Source organism: Myotis lucifugus, unplaced genomic scaffold (assembly GCF_000147115.1).
Source record: "Myotis lucifugus unplaced genomic scaffold, Myoluc2.0 scaffold_130, whole genome shotgun sequence".
Lineage (NCBI taxonomy): Eukaryota > Metazoa > Chordata > Mammalia > Chiroptera > Vespertilionidae > Myotis > Myotis lucifugus.
The window spans coordinates 1,623,867-1,643,124 of NW_005871178.1; the positions used below are offsets into that span (position 1 = coordinate 1,623,867).

Below are 19,258 nucleotides of genomic sequence, written 5' to 3' on the forward strand. Positions count from 1 at the left end.
CTTTTTGTCTAATGAAATTGACCCTTTGTAGAAACTGATCAATCAAAGAACTATTACCATAAAGATGAATTCTTGTCTTCTTCAAAGAATCCCACAAACTTCAAATAATTCTATATCAGTCTTGTGCAGTGAGACAACCAATAGATTCTATTAACAATATTTCATTTTTAAAATACCTCTCTACTAAAATTTTTCTACACAACTGAAAATCACCAATTAGGTTAACAGAATTTAAAATACCGTTAGCCGGTGGTTTTCAAGTAGAATGCATGCAGTAGTTTACTCTAGTTGTTAGATAAATCTAACAAGAATTAGGAGCATTACTAACTTCCTAAGAACAGAAAGACAACAGGGTCTTCTGGGCTCAGGGAGAAAGGAAACCTGACTGGTCAGAACACTGATCCTTTCTCTGCTCTTTCCAGACCATTTGTAGAATCATTTGATTGTTAAAGACTTATCTATAAATGTGCTTTTAAATGAATGTAACTGTACCTCAGAAGTGTAATAAAATGAATCAGGACATCAAGAGAAAGATTATTACTGCATTAGCAACATTTACGCCCACTCTTTCTACATACTGAAATGACTCTGGCAGCTGTAAACAATATGGAAGATATGTCATGCTATGTAATAAAAAGAATGAAGCCAAAGCATAACAAACAGTTAACTGTTGTTTATGCAGCTTAATTCACACGTTCATTAACTCTAAATATTACTTCACAGATTCTAGAAGAAAATAATAATTTCAAAAAAACCCCAACCTCTTCGAAAAGTTTCTAACAAATCAACAAATAAAATTATACAAAAATTCTTATGCCCACATTATTGTTCATGAAAATACTAAGATGAATAATTCAAGTTAAAATTAAACATATAATTTACTAAACAATATACCTGAAATGAAAACAAAATGCGAATTGAATATCAAAGCACAACTTAGATTTCTAGATTTTCAAAAAAGATAACTGGAAACATCAGTGGTTTTTTTCCTTGAGTCCCTGGATATTTTGACTAAAAGTGAACAACAGATTCATGTGCCATTTTCAAACCACAAACACCAGTTAGTCACCACCACCCCCAAAAACATATAACCTAATGACACAATAAATTAGTCTTTACCCACAGCCACAGACTCATGCTAACACAAAAAGGATATACTTAAGAAACCTATAAAAGAATGACACATTGCATACAAATTTTCAGAAAAGGAAAAAAATTATATTCCTTAAAGTGTTTAAAAAAGAAGGGTCAAAAGTATGTTATATTAAAAGTTATATCTAAAATTTTCACCAAAAATTGCAGGCATTCTCCAAGTTGGCTAAACTGTTTTTATTTGCCATGATACTTCCTCTTGGAAAAGAAACAAGACAAAGTACTTCATCTAAAAACAACTATGTAAATACATAGCATTTAGTGTTGTGTTGGAATATAAAATTTAAATCTTAAAATTCAAATCTTTAAAAAGCACAGTGAAAACATTTTCTGAGCCATAGGTTTCAGATTTACTGCAAGAATAATGGTATTTCTGAAATTTTATTTTCTATTAGCCAAAGGTTTTAGGTTTACTAAAAGAATAATTATATTTCTAAAATTTATTTTGGGTAATCTAATTTTGGACTTTTCAGTCATGAAATATGAAGAAAATTTTTTAAAAATCATAACAACTTATCTCTAAATTTAAGAATATACATGTTGTCAGTTGGGAGGGAAAACTAATTTTTACTATATTGCCATTGATATTAATTTAGCAGAAGATCTATCTAAAACATTTAATTCATAGGTATATTTACTTACTAGTAAGAAATCAGGTTAACAAAATAATTTTTAATCAGTATTTTCATTGGTTTCTCAAAATTTGAACATTAGATGACAATGTTTCTAGTTCCAGAAAACTATCATCACTCCTCTTGCACTTACCAGTGTTGTAGTGCTGCTGCATCAGATAACAGTTAGAAGCTTCAAGAAATAGTAACACTATTCCTGTTTTGTCTCAAGTATTAGCAATTTATGGCTTATCTACAGCCTCATTTCTTCTTTTGGCCCAGTTTCATTTTTCTTTAGGTTTTAGGCCCTGAGCTTCTCTAAGCAGCTTCCTGCCCATCTTACATAGTCTTTCTGATAAGCAAGTCATTTTCAAACAGTTTACCATTGGGTTTGGCATTAATAATATTTTTTTCCACTTAAAGAATATTACTGGACATACAAGTAGACATAATCGTATCTCTGTCTCAGACGGAGATAGATGCAGATAAGCATTTGCTTCATAGTAAATAAATATTAAAATAGACAAGTTTAAATGTTTAATATTCCCATTAATTACATTTTACAAATAAAATAGCAACTTGTTATTAAACAGTACAAAAACCTAGTCAAGCAGTATACTTGGGACTCTACTTTTTAGATATTCCACTGTACAAAATAGCCATTAAGTGATATAGAGATCTTAGGGGCTGAGAAAGAAAGGTTAAGAAGCAAAATAAATAAGTAAATAAATAAAACAAGCATTTAGAAGCAAGCAACACATGCAGAACAAGCAAGAGATTAGTTTACATGAAGAGGCAACTTACATGGCTGTTGAGAAGAGAGCTTCTGTGAGTGGACAGACCGTCAGACTTTTGCAGCGTCTCAATCGCCATTTCAATCTGATAATAGATGTCATTAAAAAAAAAAGGGCTCAAGACAAGATAGTAATAAAAGGCTCCCCAGAGAATTTTTGATAGACTTTAAAGTTCAATTTCTTCTTGAATGGTGGCAAATGAATATCTCATCAGAACTGTGTGTCCACCATCTTTCCCCACCCCCAGAGAATAAAATAAAAATATGCACACCAATAATAAGTCCAATTACAAAAGTAAACCTTTTTTTAAAAAAAAACATTCTCTAATTATAATCAGAATGGAGACCAGAGGAGCAGGAACCCCAATGGATTTTTCCAGCTCTGAGAAAACATTCTTGACTTTCATAAATCAAGATGTGAGATTGGAAGCTCCCTTCCTAAATTTTCTCCCACCTGAAGAGTATTTCATTTCTGTTCTATTCTCTCATAAAATAAAAATTATGGTGCAGATTTTGTTTAATACGCATTAGTATTTTAATGCAAATGTGCAAAGACACCTTCATTAATGTTCAAAAACTATTAAATCTATCCACCACTCTCTTAACCCTGTATTAAAATTTGGAAGTGGAGGGTCATTAGTATGAACAAACATTAAGATATAATCAGGGTGCCTACATTATGCTTTAGGATGTGGTGGTGAGGAGGAGCTATTATAAATGACAGAAGAAATGGAACATAGAAGAGAAAAATAATTCAGAGCCAAGAAAGAAAAGGGACAACCACAGAAGGTTTCATTCCATGTAATCTCAGCACAGGAGCAATCTAACACCTTAATTAAGTAGCAGGTGTCAATGATATGAGATGTGTTCCCAATAACCTCATATTTAGAGATATCTATCCATCAGCTCCTACTATAAAGCATGTACTATAATTTGGTTCTGAACACTCTGTATTTGGTTATGAGGTTATATTAACAATATTAACTAAAGTTAAATAAAAATCACATTATATTATTTAAGAGAAAAAATCCATATCATTATTTTTATTTTTACCATCGGATCAAATAAATAATTCAATATAAGAAGTTATAAAAATATTTAATCCTTTAAAGTAAGATAACTTATTTATATTTCCATTGGTTATGGACATTAATGATTCCTTGAAATGTTAATAAACTTCCAACTCCCACCACAAAAAAAGAGAAAGTATGGCAATATCCATATCAAAGTTGTGGGTTTTTTTTTCAAATTTCTTAGTGGTGGAATACTTTATACACAGACATTCGGTCTCAAATATAAATAATTTTCTCCTAAACATGAGTAAACAAACATTTCACTGAAATGTTATACTGTAAAATTATAAAGGAGCTCTTAAAAGGGCATCAATAAATGCTCTTCTTTTAAAAGAGAAAACATTTTTAAAAAGCTGAAGTAACTTTCAATCATTTCTAGGAAGCATTTGCTCAAAAGTTTAATTTGCCAAAATACCTACAGTTTCATTAGAGTTTGAGGGAGAAAATTTTGAGGTTAGAGTGCAGTGTACTAAATAAAAATAATATGATCTGTATCGTTTAATTTTATACATTTAGATGAAAGGTCAAAACTATCAGGAATGTAATAGCTGAGCAACAATGAAGGAGAAATCCATGCCTGGGTTTATTAATCAGTAATTTAAAATTGGATAAAAGAGCACTTATTTTTCTGAAGAAAAGTTAGATGATCTGCTTCTATTGCTACGTTGCTACTCTACAGTGATCTCAGACTTCCAGACATTCCCGAGAGGGCCAGGGTATTAGGAAGTGTTCCTCTCATTTTGGGCCAGCTTTTGAAGAGCTTTGAAGGAGTCATAAAGTCCAGAAAATGCCTTGGTTCAAACTGGGCTCCCTAGAGATATGCCGACTTTCTAGAATTATTTGGACCTTGAGAATTTTAGTTCCTTTTGTCCCTTTGTAATACAGAATTTAAAAATGGACTCTTTCTGCCGTAGCTCAGTGGTTGAGCATAGACTTATGAACCAGGAGGTCACGGCTAGATTCCTGGTCAGGGCACATGCCTGGGTTGTGGGCTTAATCTCCAGTGTGGGGTGTGCTGGAGGCAGCCGATCAATGATTCATTCTGATCATTGATGTTTCTACCTTGCCCTATCTCCCTCTCTGAAATCAATAAAAATATATATATTTTAAAAATGGACTATTTCTTTTGGCTGTAGAAATATTCTGCCCTGACTTAGGCCCATGCTGAGTTTGGAGAGGCAAGCAACAGAAGGAGGAAACATGGGAAGATAGGACAAGCAAGAAATAAAGGTTGATTGAAGCGGAGGACCAGCTTCTGAGCAAGTGCACTGGAACCCACTTGGAAGCTCACAGGATCCAAATACCCATGAGTTCTCTGAGGCATTAATTAGTCCCAAGAGAAGCCATAACATTTAGTGACCACCTAGCTAAGATAAGAATTACAGAAAAGCATACAAAAAATACATAACATGTATTTATCATATTTATTCAATGAAAACATTGAAGAGAATTCTTATCTCATGAAAGGATCATAGCCTTGATCCATTTTTTACAAGATAGGTTTAATTTATTACACAGTGACTGTGCACCTATCATATATTACACAGTGTGCAGGGAATTGTGATAAAAAATTCATAACCCAAGGATATTATAATCTGGCAAGAGATACAGGGTATGGCATATGTATGTACAAATGTGAAATTAAACAAAGCCATATGTGTCAAAAATAAAAGAGTAGTTCAGACATGTAGAAGAAAATGAAAACTTCTTTATTCATTAACTTTTGAGGGAGTCTTAGTCTGCTTCTGAAGATGTGATAGAAATTATGACCCCTCTACTTAGAAAAATGTATTTAAGAACAGTCTACAAAATTTTAGATTCATTTTCTCAGAGTTTATAGACTCCCCAAATTCAGAACTCAATGCTTTAAAAGATGGAGAACTCTCAGAAGTGGGGGTTAGGACACTGTAGAAAGGAAGAATGGACTCAATAAAGCTGGGAAGCAGGAAACACAGTTTGTGAAATGTCGAGGAGTCCAGTTTGTAGGGTGTGATATATGGGAGTGGTGAGAAGTGAGGCTGAAATAACAGGTTGGAATTAGTTACTGGTATGTAGGAGTCAGGAAAGAAGAAATGTCATTAAGGTTTTAAGGGAAGTGTGGGATGTCTGAAAATGTCCATTTTCAGATAAAGTCAGATGGGTTTTATTAGGTATAACAGACCACGCCTGCCAGTTGAAGGCTAAAATGTGTAAGTCTGAAATGTACCCAATAAATGATTGAATAGAAGCGTTCAGAGGACAAGAGTATGAGAAGAGATTAACATCCATGGGAATGTGTTACGGAAAGTGAGGGCAAAAGAGAAGTTAGAGGAACAATGTAAAATCAGGGAAGAAGAGTAAAAATGAGGCAAATATTTGACATACAGTTATGGAGGATTAATCAGCTGTAATATTCCAAATGGATTATTGGTCTTGTCATAGTTTCATGGGGGCTATCCATATCTATGTATATGAGTAGGGGTTGGATAGAGAGACAGCAAACTATCTAAATAAATCATGATAATGGATTAGGATAAATTTCTACTAGGTCCATTGAAAGTTAAATTAATTTGTTAACTTTTCCATTTTTATGTATTAGATATTTGCATTCAAGCTTCTGGCGATTAAACCAATCTCAAGAAAAAGATGTAAGACTTCAGCATTTTACACCACAAATAAAATAGTGAGACCAGAGTGAACTGGGGAGATCATATGCTTCCAGTTTACGGTAGATCATTCAAAATTTAAGTTCAGTCCTTAGGAAAAACTTAAGAATTCTCCTGGCTAGAAATATACTTAGTACTAAATTACATCCCATAGTACACATAACTTGTCATATTTAAGGTAAGAAATGATAATCAGGTAAGACAGATGGGACATTTGCTTAAAAGTAGGTTCATGGCTCCAAAAGATCACTGGCCCAAATGTTCATCATGATATTCTCATATATCCTCTAAAGAAATGTTTCTAATCTCAACAAAGATATCATTGTAGTTTCATATTATAAAAATGATTCAATTACTAGATTATCAGCTAGTTAGAATTGAAAAGTGATTCAAATTCAAGAAATATGTAGGGTTTTGTTTGTTTTTGTTTTTTCACAATAAAAATAACTTCCCCCACCCCAATATAAAACAACTTACTGACTGGTATGGTGCTTGCTACAATAATGGGAACTTCATCAGACTAGTCGAGTTTCATGAGATTTCATTCCATTTCAATGAACATAAAACCCCGTTTGTATACAAGGTGCATTTAGCTCTGTGTGTGAGTGTGTATGTGGAGAGAGAGATGAAGAGATAGAGAGATGGAGAAATAGAGGGAGGGAGTGAGGGGAGGAGGGAGACAGAAATGTTTGCAAAGATATTTAACAGCCCTGTCAACCAGATTACAACACATCACCACCTAAGTGGTAAGAGGGACACAGTGTATCTATGCATATATAAGGAATGTCTCTTTCACTTTCTCTCCCCCTACATGATTAAAGGGAAGCAGAATGAATTAAATAATTAAGTATTAGTAGAATACATAAGGAGGGAAGGAGAGGAGAATTACTTCTTGCTGATAAGGTTAAAGAGAGAGCACCGGTAAGTAAGGCGGTTCTTTAGCACAGGACTGACAATGCCTGGTATTCCAATAGGGGCACGTTGGTGAACATTTTAGGCAGCATGAAGAAAGGCACAGAGATAAGATGGCAGAATGTAAATTCAAGGAAGAGTAAAATTGGCTGAAGGATCAAGTTCCTTTAGGGATAGGTAAGTTAGACAGATCTTTAAAACATAACATCAATTAAAAAACAAAGTTATTTTTTAAAAAGGAAATAAAACATTGTTGGAAAACTTTTAGAAAGGGAATAAATCTGATATGATAGCACTTTATATATTGAGGCAGGGAGGGTAAGAATCTAGACAGGAAAACACCTTGGAAGCTATGGTAAAAGGAGCTGTGAAAAGAAGGAGTGAATATAAATGTATTTCTGAATTAAAGATTTAAAGGTGGGAAATTTGAGGCAGAAAACTTGGCAGTGCCTTATTTTTACTTGAAATGAACACAAGAATCTTTATTTCATTACTGTGCGATTATAACATTTCAAATACACCTATCAAACACATTGACATGAATAGATTCTAAAATGTTTTCCTGTTCATTTCTCTGCTGCATGATTTCTATTCTAAGAATACTGATCATTCTATTATTGAAATTTCAACTCTCCTGCAAACTATTATAATCAGATTAGCAGGCGGCCCTGTGACAATCTGAAAGACTAATTTGAGACCTCAGTGAAATCTGTCTTGCTGAGTGTTGCTCCATTTTATCTATCTATCTATCTATCATCTATCTATCTATCTATCTATCTATCTATCGAATATTTTCCTTGGATTTTTTTTCATTTTTTAAAAAAGTCCTTTTGCCCTTTTCTATTTAATAGTACATTTTTATGACTAAAGGATTCATGGTTGTTGTTTTTTTTACAATTAAAAAGTTGGCATGGTAAGTAAATAGTTTCCATTTTCTGTTTAAGCTAATTAAGCTTTAGACTATAATTATACCTTATTTTTTAAAAGTCAACTCTCTGAACTAAGCTATAGCATACAGTTGTATCTCTTATTAAATAATCATCATAAGACTGAGTTGCCAAAGGTATATACATCCTCTCCACGATTCTCTCATGCGAGGATACATGGCGCTTGGGAGTTTAGACGGGTTCATGATGACCCTGTACTATTGCCTCATAATCAGATAAGAAGCTGTGGCAACTATTCTGAGATCCACTGGTGGGATGCTCCATTTGAGATGACATGTTTAGCCTGAAAAAATAAGTTTATAGAGCACTGAGATTATTGGAGTGGGTGGGACTTAGAAATTTCCTATGTGAAAGAGGAGGTAAGAAAAATAACCATCCCAGCCACCATGGGCACATGACTTCTTAGAAAAATAGGTCCTGCCTGACTGGAACGGCTCAGTAGTTGGAGCACTGTCCCAGGCACCAAAGGGTTGTGGGTTTGATTCCTGGTCAGGACACATACCCAGGTTGGGGGTTCAATTCCTGTTCAGGGCATGTGCGGGAGGCAACTGATGGATGTTTCTCTCTCACATTAATGTCTGTCTGTCTGTCTCTTTCCCTCTCCATTCCTGTCTCTCTAAATCAATGAAAAACATATCCTCAAGTCAGGGTTAAAAAATAATTGGTCCTTTCTGGAAGATCCTTAGGAACACATTTATGTAAATCTATGCAATGGCCCAAACAGAATATCATATATGTGGACAATTAGCAGTTTCTCTTAATGTAAATACTGACCAGTCACTCCATTACATGCTAATAAGCCAGAAGGAAAAGAACAATTATATCATCTTACTCATTGTCTTTATAGGTCAAGGCATATTTCTCTTGACTCTGAAATGGCTCTTTAATCTTTTTTAAATACTAAAGGTCAAGATTGATGTATTCAACTACCATTATAATTAAAACTGGTTTCATGGTAAAACAATTTCCATTCTAGGACTGTTAAAGTGATTTAAAAATAGAAGTAATGCTATATGCTTGATGCTTTATAAAGCCTTTCTCATTTGATCTGCACAGCAACTTTGTAAAATAGGAAATGCAAGCAATATGATCTCCTTCCCACAGATTAGAAAATTGAAGCTCTCTGAAATTGAGGGACTTTCTTTAGATCACATAGGTATTAACTATGAGATTGGAATCCAATATTTATTTCTCTAAATTCAACATCATTTCCATTTTATGCAAATATAACATGAATGTAAATCAAGTGGAAATACCGCACATTGTTTTAATAAAACTACCTTCTGAAGAGTGGCTTGTAAAATTAATATTTGCTAAATGATTTACTACTAACAAACAAGATTTACTTTCTAATAGGAAAGGGTTTAAATAGGATTAATAAGCATAATTTTAAAATGATTTCAAAGTGATCAAGTTACAAGGCAACAAAACAATTTGAATGGATAGTTAAATTTTAATCATCATAAAAATAGTTATCCTTAATGTATAATGCTGCATTTTCTTATTAATATAGGTTGCTCTGTTAACCTCACCAGTTACCACTTTCTTAGAGAAACAGCATTTTTGTTTCCTGCTGAGAGAGTAGCAAATGCTTTGGAGAAACCAATGAAGAAAACACACTTAAGACTGAAAATTTCCTTTTGGGTAATTTCTCACCTAAATGCTAAGACTTTACATTTAGTTTGCATCTGAGACCTCAAGTAAGACAGAAATATTTCTATTTGGCAGCTTGTGTTCAGAAAAGGTATCAGTGATTGCCAACATGAGCCTGCAGCCACTACCCTTCCTCCTGTTACAAATGGCAGCCTCCCGGGGGGGAAGTATATGTGTGTGTGTGGGGGGGGGGGGGAGGGGGGAGGGGTGACTTTCTAAAGGAAGCACTTCAACCCGGACCACCAAAGCAAAGAACACTTTCACTTTGCATTTAGTCTGTATAATCACTGTAACACAGGTTTTTTCAAAGTTTGGTCCTAGAAAGTTGTTAGAATCATCTGGCACTTGTGGAGAGTGCAGCCAGGTCTCTCCAATATGCATTGCGAATGCTGTGATCTCCTATTCAATTTGTCCAGGGCATTCCTTTCAGAATGAAAAGTGCAACCCATTTGTGAATTATGAAATCAATTATGTGGGTCCTGACAAGCATGTTTTAAAAATTAAAGATGTCAAATGGAGAGGAAAATAATCAGAGGTCCTTCCACACAGTATGGATAAAGTATTGTTTCATGGAACTTTGGTTTCAATCATCTGCATATGAATGTACATGTGCATATACATAGTCACATACCAGTATATATATATATATATATGTGTGTGTGTACTCATGAATGTATGCATGCATGTATGTATATAAACACTGGGTCACACTGTAAAGATATTTCTCATTGTAGGTTGTGGCCCCCAAACTCTGAATGCTCGGCATTAAGGAATTTAATTAGCTCCCTTACAGTCAATGGAACCCTTCTTCGAAGGACTATAGGTGTCTCTTGGGCACAGGCGGCCTGGTAATGTAGAGAGAACTGCCCACACTGAAGCTAAGTCTCAGAATAGCACTCTGTTCCTTAATTTGCATATTCAAATAATATACAAATCAACATATAAATACACCTTACTCCACAGCAATGTTGTAAAGAAGCTTAACTAGAGATTCAGGATAGATTTTCTAACTCTTAAAATAATTAGAAATACCCAGAAAACACACCCAGCCAGCTTTGCTTTTCATCTCAGCTTGAACCAGAAATTAGCTAAAGACAAAATCTTAATCTTCCTAAGCATTTGTAGTTTTAGGTCTTGCAAATGTTTAACTATATGAAATCTTTCTTAGTCATTGATGATCTTACGACATCTAGAGAATCATTTTAAATTATTATTCTTTCAACCTGAAGTTTTGGCAATTTTGTATCACCTGAAATTATCCTAAAATATTTATGGGAAAAATATTTGGATAAGAAACTAGCATAAATTGAACATGTTCTGAGAACATTTGTTTTAAGTTAGTGTACTGAAACCAAGGCTTGTTTTGGGCTTCCTCTGATCATTCTGTAGAGCCCAAATCCCTCACTCTCACCAGGACCCTATGAGACTGACCTTATCAGTTCCTGACAATAAAACAATTTTCTGACACATCAATTGCATAAGCACTCAGGACTAGATTAACCCTCAGGAACTTGCTGGGTTAGGATTAAGTGAAGGGATTCAAGGCCAAGCTTACATTTTCAAATGTAAGATTTATTTTTATTTTATTATTTTATTTTTATTGTTGACACTATTACATATGTCCCCATTTTCCCCCAGTCCCTGCTCCCTGCTCCCTCTGGCCATCACCATAAGGGTTATGCTTATATGTTTTTTGGTTAATCCCTTCACCTTCTTCCATCTAGTCTCTCCCCTTCCCACTGACAGCTGTCAGTCTGTTCCATGTATCCATGCCTCTGTTTCTATTTTGTTAGTAAATTTATTTTATTCATTGAGTTCCACAGATAAGTGAGATCACATGCTATTTGTCTTTCTCTGACTGGCTTATTTCACTTAGCAGAATACTCTCCAGGTCCATCCATGCTGTCTGCCTTTTGCAGATTATCCTGAATACTAAGAACATTTTCACTCTGTACTTAAATCTATATAATCACTAAACAGAAGTTTTAACAAAGCGTGATCCTGGATCAGCATTAGGAGATTAATCTGGGCATTTCTAAGAAATACAAATCCTGGGCTCTTCCCCACACTGAATAAAAAACAATAAAAAAAAGGCCCTCAGTTGGGGTCCAGGGATGTGTTTAACCAATGCTCCAGAGAATGCATACTCAAGTATGAGTACCACTGCACTAAAACATGATGAAATTGTTTTTCTTTTCTGGGGTCAGACTGTAATTACTACTTTAAGGAAAGTAAGCTGGGAGGTAATGGATACTCCTACAATGGTTCTAGCTAACTTTATTAAAAGGGCAATGTTGAAGTCTATGTATTATTTAGATTTCTGCTTTTCTTTCATTCTCTTGCTACTCAATCCCACCCAACTTTTAGGCAATTTTCCAATTTGTTTTTAGCAACAAAATAAGAATATACTAGTAAACACAATTTTGGTGAATCTAAAGTTAATCAATTTGTAACTTATTAAAATTTGTGATTTAAAAAATAATGTGGTGAGGGAGAGGATGAAATTTAACCACTTAAAAGAAGTTTGGGGCTACTTGTGAATTTCCATTTTTGCCTTGAAGGATTAGATACCTTTTGGTGCTGAAACTAGCTCCATTACCCATATTATAAGCCTTTATAATCTTTGAAGCACAATGCCTGGTCAAAGTGATTGCTCAGTAAATGTTTGAGAGAGTGAGTAACTAAAGAAAATAATCCAGACTCTAAGTACATGAATACAAATACAAAACATTCACTTTCCAAAATATTGAATTAGAATGTTTCTAAAAATCTTTACCAAGTGTAATGCCAGTTTTCATTCTTTAAACTTTCAACAGTCTAATATATATTGTGTTCCTATATGCATTTGGCCAATTTGTGGCCTTTTAGTTTATTATTGGTCTATACTCTTCTATTCCTCTGCCTAGACAATTCTGTTTTAATTATAACCTTTCATTATTTTTCTTTTTACAGAATTTTCTACACTACTCTTGTATGTTTACTTGTATAAACAGCCTTTCCTCTAAAAGAAAATAATCTATTGGTGTTTTGATTGGGATCATACTGAAATATTTTACGTTAATTTAGGGAAATTCAAATTGTTCAATACTAAAACTTCCTTTTCAAATATAAAAGCTTCTTTTTGTGCCCCTTAGGATTTTTAAAATTTTTATTCAGCAGATGAATTTTACACATATATTATTAGTTTATTGCCTGGTATATTCTGAATTTTTTAAAAATGAGATCTTTGCTTCCATTATATTTTCTTAAAATGAGATCTTTGCTTCCATTATGTTTTCTAACTACTGCTTTTTATATATGGAGAAGCTATTGATTTCTTTGTATATTATCTTATACTCAGTCACTTATTAACTTTTCTTTTTGCTATAGCTTTTCATTTGATTCTCCATGATTTTTATCAAGGTGAACAATCATATCATCTGCAAATTCTGATCTACCTACCTCCTCTCTATTTTTATATTATATTACTTCTCTTGTTTAAATGTATCTTTCCTATAATTTTGAAAACACAGTTTCTTCCTTACAAGGTAGATACAAAAGTTACTAAAATTTATAGTAAGTGAATTTAAAATAAATGTGTAAAATTATTTCTAACAGTCTGAAGTTAGATTACAGAACTCCTAGTCCATGGAATTTATAGACACCTAGAGTTATAATCAAACACAAAAGCTAGATTTTAAAAGAAACCAGACTAATTCTGTGACCAATAAATACAACTCCATTAATGCACGCTGAGGAAGTGGTAATCATGCTTTTGGGGTATGAACTGATAAACATGGGGACATACAGATTCCTCTCATTTGAGAATTGATCACTGGACACAGGCATTGTGTTTATTTTCACTCATTAAATTAAAGGACATTTGCCCTAACCGGTTTGGCTCAGTGGATAGAGCGTAGGCCTGCGGACTCAAATTAAAGGACATGGGCCAGTGGAAGAGGCAGTATTAAAATTATATGGGTCTAATATTGACTCATGTATTTCACAGACCACAGTGTATTTTAATTTGCCACCAATACATTTCATATTTTATCTAGATTACCTGGTTTCCATGAGTGAAACATTAGTGATTCTTTGCCTTTAAAATGTATAGTAATTTCAAACAAGTAAACTAATTTGAAATTTGACTTCTAAATATAAGGATCAAGCAAAAGTTATACCAGAGGTCATCTGGAACATAACTTACTTCCATATTTCAAGTAGAATTCATAGACATCATTAACCTTTCCTAATCTAGATTTCACATGAAATAGAATCTAGTCATTTCTAGCAAATGTTCTGAAATGTTTTTTTCAGTGTGAAATAGCTAAAAATTAAAATTACTCGTTATATTTTGCTTTAGAAATTCAGGGGAATCCATCAGCTATGCTCAGGAGAGGGGGAGGCCCCTGTCATTCTGTTTGTCTTAACCTTCTAGTTTATCAAGATTTCCAGGAGTGGAATATCTTACAGCTTTAACCGTAAAATTACTGCCTCTAGATCTTATCAGCTTCAAGGCCAGAGCAGTGTGAACTGACTGACAGCTAAATGGAATCTAGATGAAGTGATTGAGACTACAAGTCACTCAAAGTCCCATTTTATTAAGTGCTTTAAAAATGAGGTCCCAGAACCTTCAGTCAATTTAGGATTTAGTGTAGGAAGCAGAAGATTCGTGGTATTCTGTCGGAGGAGTTTCATTTGAGGGCTCACATTGGCTGAAGGAAAAGGGGACACAGGAAAACAGAAAAATAGAACTGATTTATACATATTTTATGCACTCTTCTAAAATTAAATTAAAAATTCTTTCTAAGCATATCTTTATATATGATAATTAGACAGAAGATTTTATCTCATGTGACCATATTGTTTTTCCATCTCTATATAGCTATAATCAATAATCCAACATTATTTTCCCTTTTTTCCCCCTTTGGTAAGATAGACGGGCAGCTCAGCTCCTTCTAACATAGTCATTTCCCATAAATATAAGGAAGCCCTTCAAGTACTGTTATGAAAAAAAAATGTCTGAGATATACTGCTAGGTAAAAAAAAAAGCAAGATGCAGTATTTTTATCATTTAGATTTAAAAAATGGTAATGAGAGAGGGAGAGAAAGGCATTCTACTTGTATATTCATAGACTATCCCTAGAATGACACTAAAAAGAACTTGATAACAGTGGTTGCCTTTAAGGAAAAGAACTGAGGAATAGGGCTGAGAAGGAGACTACATTATGCACTTTCTTATATTTTTTGAATTGTGCAATTTAAAATGTATAATTCACATAAATAAATTAATTAAAAATCTAAAACAAAGCAAGTGGCCATAGGGACCTGCAAAGGAATAAGAAGGCAAAGTCATTTTCTGAGGCGCTATACATATTCAACTTAGAAAAAAAAATTCCCTACACTAAGTCCATAAACACATAAACCCAAGGATAAAAAAATAAAAGTATCTATAATTTTTAAATGAATTCTTAACTTTCTATAAATTGAGAAAGGTAGGCCAAACTTTTACTTATATAGTAATGGATGGTCATTCAAATTTTCACCCAAGTAATTGAAAGAAATGACAATATTTTATATTAATCAAAAGAGGGAGAGATACAAACAATTTTAGTTTCAACATATTTTCCTTGTGCCCCTTGGTGGAATCCAATTTTAGCAAAAGCCACTTAACACATATAATTACTAAATGAATATACAGGAAGATGTAAAACTTAGCTTTCATATCACAGTCTCAACAGTGATTAGTGTAACCTTATTTAACAAAGAAGAAGAAAAAAACCCTCCATAATAAGCATCTAATTATAAGAATACAAATGTTATTTTATGGAGTAGTGAGTAAATGAAGTTCCTTAAAGCAAATTGTCAATTACTGAATAGTGTGGTGTAAGATAAACTGTGTTTTGATAAGCACAAAATATCACCTACTACAATCACAAAATTTTGATATTCAAATGCATATTGTTTTCAGGTTTCAAAATTCTAAAATTCTGTAAGTGATATCACAGAAAAATAATAAAGAAAAATAAATTAGAATTTCAAATGAAGGAAAACACACAAGAAACTTGGTAATGTAGTTAGAAGAAAGATCAAAGTATAATAAGTTCAAAATTATAACTATAGGCACACACAACTCTTTTACCTTAATGTCATGTGTTACTAAAATATTAACAATAATTAGATCCCTAGAATTAATTTAATGAATGTAAAACATTTATTCTAGTAGTAACTCAGCAGAACTTATATCCAGAGATGTTCTAACAAAAAAGTAACATAATGTTTTTGAAAATTCTTATATAATACTACCAGCAGAAATGCCTTTTAAATGTGTGTATATATTTATATATGTAAAACATATATATATGTAATTTGTACACACATGGTAATTTAAAAATTGGTACTTTGTACCATAACATATTCATCAAATAAAATTTAATTTGTTACCATCATAATCTTCTGAAAAATTCTGACATTTTTAGGTACCTTTAACATGGACAACTTTTACAATGCACAAGCAAAAATAAAATTCTAAAACATTTATATAAAATATATATTTTCATTTAAAGTTATAAAACTAAAGTAAATCACACGCTCAAATAAAAGTTGTCCATAAATGATTCAGAGATCCTTCTAGTATGAGAAAGATGGTTTTATATTGAATATTAGATTAGGCAAGGAAATATTCGAATGCTAATCATTTATTTTTCTTAGCAGTGGCTTCAATTGCAAATCATTATCTTTTTTCATTGCCGTATCTTGAGAAAGTGGTTTGTACACTAAAGTAAAGTTTTCTTTGTGGCAGGAAATTATTCCTAATAAATTCAAATCAAAGTATTTCAGTACAAACAGAGGTCAAATGTAAGAGAGAGTCTAAGTAATTATTCGGAGAACCAGAGCAGGAAACTGAATAAAGGTGATAGGTTTGTGATATTTCCAAGTACCCATATTTAACTAGTTTTACCTCAACTAAGTTAATTAACTATACATTTCACTTATTAGAGGTTCTTAAGAAACAGCCCAATTTCAGTCAGGAATTGTGTCTACAGAATAGGCTTCTCCTACACAGTCCGTTGCATCAGGCATGCTTGATAGGTTGACTATTAAACAGCTAGAAGAACTGAATTTATATGGCACAATCTGGCTCAACATTTGAAAAGAAATGGCTTGAGTGTTGACTAACAAGTTGTTAAAGATTGTGCTCATAGACACAGACAACTGTGGTGATTACCAGAGGAAAACAGGGGCAGGGGGAGGCAGAAGAGAGTCAAGGGGGGATAAATGGTGACTGAAGGAGGTTTGACTGAGTGGTGAACACATCATACAATATACAGATTATATATTATAGAATTGTACCCCTGAAACCTACATAATTTCACCCTAATAAATTCAATACAATCGAATGTCACCCCGATAAATTCAATAAAAATTTTTTTAAAGGATAAAAAAGATTGTGCTCATATAACTTCTTTGAATGGTTCTACAGTGAATGAAACTGATACATAAAAATAAGTAAATTTCCTTTGATGACATGGGCACTTATCAAAAAATCTCTGAGTTTTAACAATCTAAACAACCAAAAAGCTACAAATATTCTAACATTTGGCAAAAGGAGGATGGTAGGAAATCTTAAATAGGTTTCATGGCACCCAAACTTTGTTAACTTCACTATAGTAACAGATGTGAAAATGCAAAGAGAACCACCAGGTCTCTGAAAGAAGCAGATGAAGATCTCTAGCACCATTGAGAGGGGAACTAAAAGGGAAATAAATTTGGTAAGAAATACAAGTAACACTAGCAGATGCATATTTAGATAATATAAATCTATCACATGGCACTATCATATGTGCTCTGATGAGGGCACCTATCATCGTTCCCGGCAAAAGTTATCTTTTTATTTAACTTTTACACTTCTCTTGCTAAAAGGGAAATTTTCTTATAAAAATGAAAAACAAAAAACCATCTTTAACAAAATCTTAAATATGAACGCATTTTAAAACGTGTAAATTAATATGTACAATTGATACTACGAAGTGGTGGAGTACTTTCAGTAGTTTCCCACTATTCCCAGTTGTTATAATTCCGTTAATTTATTTTTAATATTAGTTTAATTTACCAATTAATAAATAGAAATCATGCATCAAATTTATGTAATGGATAACTGAAGGAGAAATGCCACTTTTTCATACTGTATATAGAAAAAAAGTCAAATAATAAAATTTACCCTGTTAATGTTTGCACCTGTATTCACATGACCTGGAATAATCAATTCAGTTAACTTAGTAACAGCACTAATAAATCTAGTTAACACATTTCCAGTTGATAAGGATGTTTAACAGGGAGCCAGAAATCAGTGTGAAGGTAAACAGAAACGCCTGGAGAAAATAAAGTAGGGGAAGGATGAGGCTGGAGGCATGGTATGCTATCATGAGAGGGTGGATGAAACAAAAATGGGAAAATACTCTTTCTCTTCATTTTTCAGTTTTCCTAAGGCCTTGATAGTGGCAAGTACTTCCCTTCCCACTGCAAATGACTTTTTGGGTGACCCTTCTCAGGAGCACTATAAAGTACTGGAATCTATTTTTATGTTATGGGAAAGATAGTTATTTTTACATCTAGGACATTTTACAATTCCTTTGTGAACATTATGTTTGTAAAGCTGGGAGGAAATTGCTTAATCTATGTAACCACTTATTTTATCGATAGGTGAACTGAGATGCAAAAAGGGTATCATTTAGTTTATAATCTACATAAATATATTGGGACTAAAAGGTTTAGACATGCCATACCTATTGTTAGTACCTATTGTTAAGAAAACAAGAGACAAATATACATAAGAAATAATGCAAAAACACAAAGAAAAGGTTACAAAAAAGAACTCTCCACTGAGAATAGCTACTGTTCTGATGTTAGTAAGAAAAGGTGAGCTAGAAGTAAAGAACTTCAAAGAATGGATTAGGGAAAAGGCACTAAATGATGAAAGTGTAAACACGTAGTCGTTACAAACAGAAAAGTATGTATAAAGTACTTACCAAGTACATGTTACATCTTGAAAATCCATAAAATGAAAAATGTAAAGTTTCTCATATTATTATTTTCTAACAAATTTGTTTCTACCTCTATTTCATTATAAAAACAAAGTATATGGTAAGATAAAAAAGGGGTGCTTGTGCTTATTTCAAATCCCAGGCTCCTTTTACATAGGACATCTAGAAAAATCAATCCCACTGCTACTTTAGCTAGGCAGTTCTAAATGACTACAGTCTTTTATAAGCTTAGTTGAGGTGAAAATAGAAAGCTCAGGTGACAGAGTTTGATGATTTGATGCTTATAGCAATGATCAGAGCCAACACAAATATTTTTCATTGGAACTACCTAGATCCGTGGTCGGCAAACCGCGGCTCGTGAGCCACATGTGGCTCTTTGGCCCTTTGAGTGTGGGTCTTCCACAAAATACCACCACACTCAAGGGGCCAAAGAGCCTCATGTGGCTCGC

The 19,258-nt window shown here is 33.2% G+C and overlaps 1 protein-coding gene across 1 annotated transcript in view; it reads right to left on the reverse strand.

The window, feature by feature from the left end:
- RFX3 (regulatory factor X3) overlaps positions 1–19,258 on the reverse strand; it is a 234,089-nt gene that overhangs the window by 65,217 nt on the left and 149,614 nt on the right. The window contains exon 8 of the mRNA XM_023758439.1: positions 2,568–2,642. Coding sequence (XP_023614207.1) covers positions 2,568–2,642 — 75 coding nt within the window. The remainder of the gene's footprint in view (positions 1–2,567; positions 2,643–19,258) is intronic.